Genomic DNA, 3,715 nt, shown 5'->3' on the forward strand with positions numbered 1-3,715 from the left:
CGAGACCCTATCTACCAATAGGTATCCAAACTATACGGAAACCATCTTCAATACCTCCTTAACAATGTGTGTAAGTTTGGTTTAATTCGGTGCAAAGACACGGCGGGTCCACGTTTTGGCATATATTTCGAGACCCTAGTCATCAATAGGTATGAAAATTACCCCGTATTAAAGCACTTATCAACAGCTTTCATTTGATACCCATATTGTACATACACCACCAAAGGTTACCCGGGTCCACGTTTTGACCTATATCTCGAGACCCCAGTCACGGAGCGGCATGAAAAATACTCTGTACTAAAGCATTCACCAACAGCTTCCATTTGATACCCATATTGTACATACACATCCCAAGGTTACCCGGGTCCACGTTTTGACCTATATCTCGAGCCCTATTTCCAAAATAAAATATAATCCATGTTACTCGTGGATGATGTAGATTTCGAATGGTGAAAGAATTTTTAAAATCGGTCCAGTAGTTTTTGAGCCTATTCATTACAAACAAAGTTTTCCTCTTTATAATATTAGTATAGATTATAATATTAGTACAGTAGACGCTCACAAATTAGAACTCTTAGTAATTAGAATTTCCAGAAATTAGAATCAACTTTTTGAATACATTACACGCTCTGAAATTACAATCGAAAATTCTAATTTCAGAGCGTATTTTGTGTTTTTGTTGCAAAATAGATATAAAAAGGGGAATCCCCAATTTATTCATGTTACGCTCGGTAGTCGTTGGATTTTCGTCGCTATCTGTACAGTTTTTGTTTGAAATTCGATTCGCGTGCACGTGTTTCGGCATTGTTTGCTTAAAAGTAAAAGTCGTTCGTTGAAATGCCAAATAAACGTAAGAAAAATACTTTGTCTTTGGAAACCAAAGTGCAGATCTTGGAAAAGCTTGACCAAGGTATTCAAGGGAAGCGGTTAGCCCTAGAATTTGATGTGGCGCCATCTGCAATCACCTATATCAAATCTATGAAATCATCAATTTTAAGCGCTGTTTCTAATACCTATCATAAGGCTAACAAAAAATTATTGCATATCGCTGAATATCCAAAAATGGAAGCAAGTCTTTATGAGTGGTTTTTAAATAAACGCGAAAAAAAGTGTACATTAACTGGGCCAATACTAAAGGAGAAAGCCACACAAATATTCAAAGTGGAATATCCCGATAAAGATGAAAGTACATTTAGCGCAAGTGATGGATGGTTTAGCAAATTTAAAAAACGACACGGAATACGTTTTTTAAAAATTTGTGGCGAGATTCTTTCTAGTGATGTTGCTTCAGTCACCCCGTTTATTCACAGATTTCGTGCAAAAGTCGATGAGATGGGGCTAAAGGAGTCACAAATATATAATGTAGATGAAACCGGATTATTTTACCGTTGTTTACCTGACAAAACATACTTCTCTCTTTTCGAGAAAACCGCCCCCGGGTATAAAATCCAGAAGGAACGAATTTCAGTGTTACTTGGTGTAAATGCTGATGGATCACATAAATTAATGCCATTAGTAATTGGAAAAGCAAAAAAACCAAGAAGTTTTCAAGGATTCAATAATCCACTCCATTACAACTTTTCAAAAAATGCTTGGATGACATCTCAGATTTTTCATGATTGGTTTCACAAGATATTTATTCATGAGGTAAGAAAAAACTTTGTTTTTAGGTTCAGTAATTCCAAAATATTTTCAATTCACAGGTGATTCGTTTCTCTCAGGAAAATAATTTGCCTCCGAAGGCAATTTTGCTAATTGACAACTGCTCTGCTCATGCACCAATTGAGAAACTTCAAAGCGACGATGGAAATATAATTGCATTTTTCTTTCCACCAAATGTGACAGCAACTTTACAACCAATGGATCAGAATCCTATTAAGTTAACCAAGCTAAACTACAGAAGTATGCTTCTTTCTCAATTAATTGCTGAAGGAGGTGACCTCAAGGTTCGCTTGAAATCCTTTTCAATTCGAAATGCAATCATGCTATTAAAGCAAGCTTGGTATGATGTTCCAGAAAGAGTAATAAAAAAGTCCTGGTCAAAGTTGAACAACTGGGACTCTGATCAGTATGAAAGTGATGACGATGATGTGCCACTAGCACTGCTACTGCAAAAAGATCAAGACTGCAATGGAGCTCTCAAGCACTTTTAACAGAAATAGAGCCAACTAATACAATTAGCATACCAGAAATTGAAATATGGAACAATGATGTGCTTGATGACGACCCTGCACATGATCTCAATAGCGATGATGAGTCTTCAGGTAGCAGCGAATTTGATGACCGGGAGGTCTTACCAGTTGTCTCTACTTCTACAGCCATTGAAAGCGTCAATAATTTAATAAAATGGTGTACTTATAGTGAATCGTTTTCCGCAAAGCACACAAGCAATCTGCTAGCTCTTCGCAATGAGATTGTTATTGCAGAAACAAATAAAAGGAAGAAGCAAACAGCAATAACAGACTACATGCCTGCAAATTAGTTACGAAGTTTTTGATTAATTTTTGGCTGTTTTAATGTATATTTATCGATCTCTTATGTATTTTTGATTAAAAAAAATATATTTACTGTAATTGGAGTTTTTGTTTTTTGTAAGACAAAATTTCATTGTAGTTTTTCAATGCAAATTGACTTAAATTTTAAGGTTTTATTGAAATAAAAAAACGTCCAGGAATTAGAATTTTTCAGAAATTAGAATCACCCTAAAAACAAAGTGATTCTAATTTGTGAGCGTCTACTGTATAGATTATACTGCTCAATGAAGGAGATAATCACAAATTGTTTGAATGATAAATATGTCACTAATCTTTATTTTATTTATATTATTATTTATTTATTTTATTTTTGCTTATACCGTTTTTGCTCCGAGCCATCGCAACCCCATTTGAAAGTCACGAAAACTTCTTGAATACTGGGAATCGACAGCACTACTTCTTTTTGTGCCTTACACAACCTTTTTATACTATGATCAATAAGCGCTTGCAACTCAATTTCGGCATACGTTTCGGTTACTGTGATTTTTTCTGGGTAACATAAAGCTTTGGACTTTTTTATGCAGTTATACGACGGATATAATTTGGGATTTATTTCTGCTGTATGCTGTCTTGCATATTATAGTCATGTGTTGAATCATTTGCATGTATTATCAGCGCAAGTGCTTGGTCTGGCGATAAACTTTTGTTGCGTTCTTTCGAAAGTTGAGATTTTTTCAACACAGTACCTCTTGACGGTGAAGACAAACACAGCTCTTTAAATAATATTGCGGAATTTCTCTTAACGTTTGATCTAAGTCCCATTTCTGCCGCCATTAACACTTGTTCGCTATTTGATACTGCTAAAAGACTCTTTGCTTTTCTTTTTTTTTGTGCGAAGAGAAGAATCGGAAAACGCCACATGTGGTCTACCTACATTGGATCTAATAGAGGATGCAGTTGATGGCCCAACATCAAGACGGTATTTTCAAAAGTCTTCACTCTTGGAAAACCAACTATAATTACGGGCTAGAACACGGGCCTTAACTCGGCAAGACCACTCCCACTTTGAAGAAAATTGGTAACACAGTTTTTTTATACGCTCTCCTAGCTTTTTAGTATCCACGTCTCTTCCGATCACCGCAAAAATTTTCTCTAACACCGCATCACGACGCGTTTCTTTTGAGCTCGTCAGCCAAATTTCAAAAAGTTCTTTCCGAGGAATCACCATGAAAACTTCTTTT

At 35.8% G+C, this 3,715-nt stretch overlaps 1 protein-coding gene across 1 annotated transcript; it reads left to right on the forward strand.

Annotated features, from left to right (window-relative positions):
• Nucleotides 1–751: 751 nt before the first annotated feature.
• LOC128863406 (jerky protein homolog-like) lies at nt 752–2,527 on the forward strand. The gene is made up of 2 exons (XM_054102539.1): nt 752–1,647; nt 1,704–2,527. The coding sequence occupies exons 1-2, from the start codon at nt 838–840 to the stop codon at nt 2,151–2,153; spliced, it is 1,260 nt and encodes a 419-aa protein (XP_053958514.1). The 5' UTR covers nt 752–837; the 3' UTR covers nt 2,154–2,527.
• Nucleotides 2,528–3,715: the final 1,188 nt, after the last annotated feature.

Source organism: Anastrepha ludens, chromosome 5, assembly GCF_028408465.1.
Source record: "Anastrepha ludens isolate Willacy chromosome 5, idAnaLude1.1, whole genome shotgun sequence".
Classification (NCBI taxonomy): domain Eukaryota; kingdom Metazoa; phylum Arthropoda; class Insecta; order Diptera; family Tephritidae; genus Anastrepha; species Anastrepha ludens.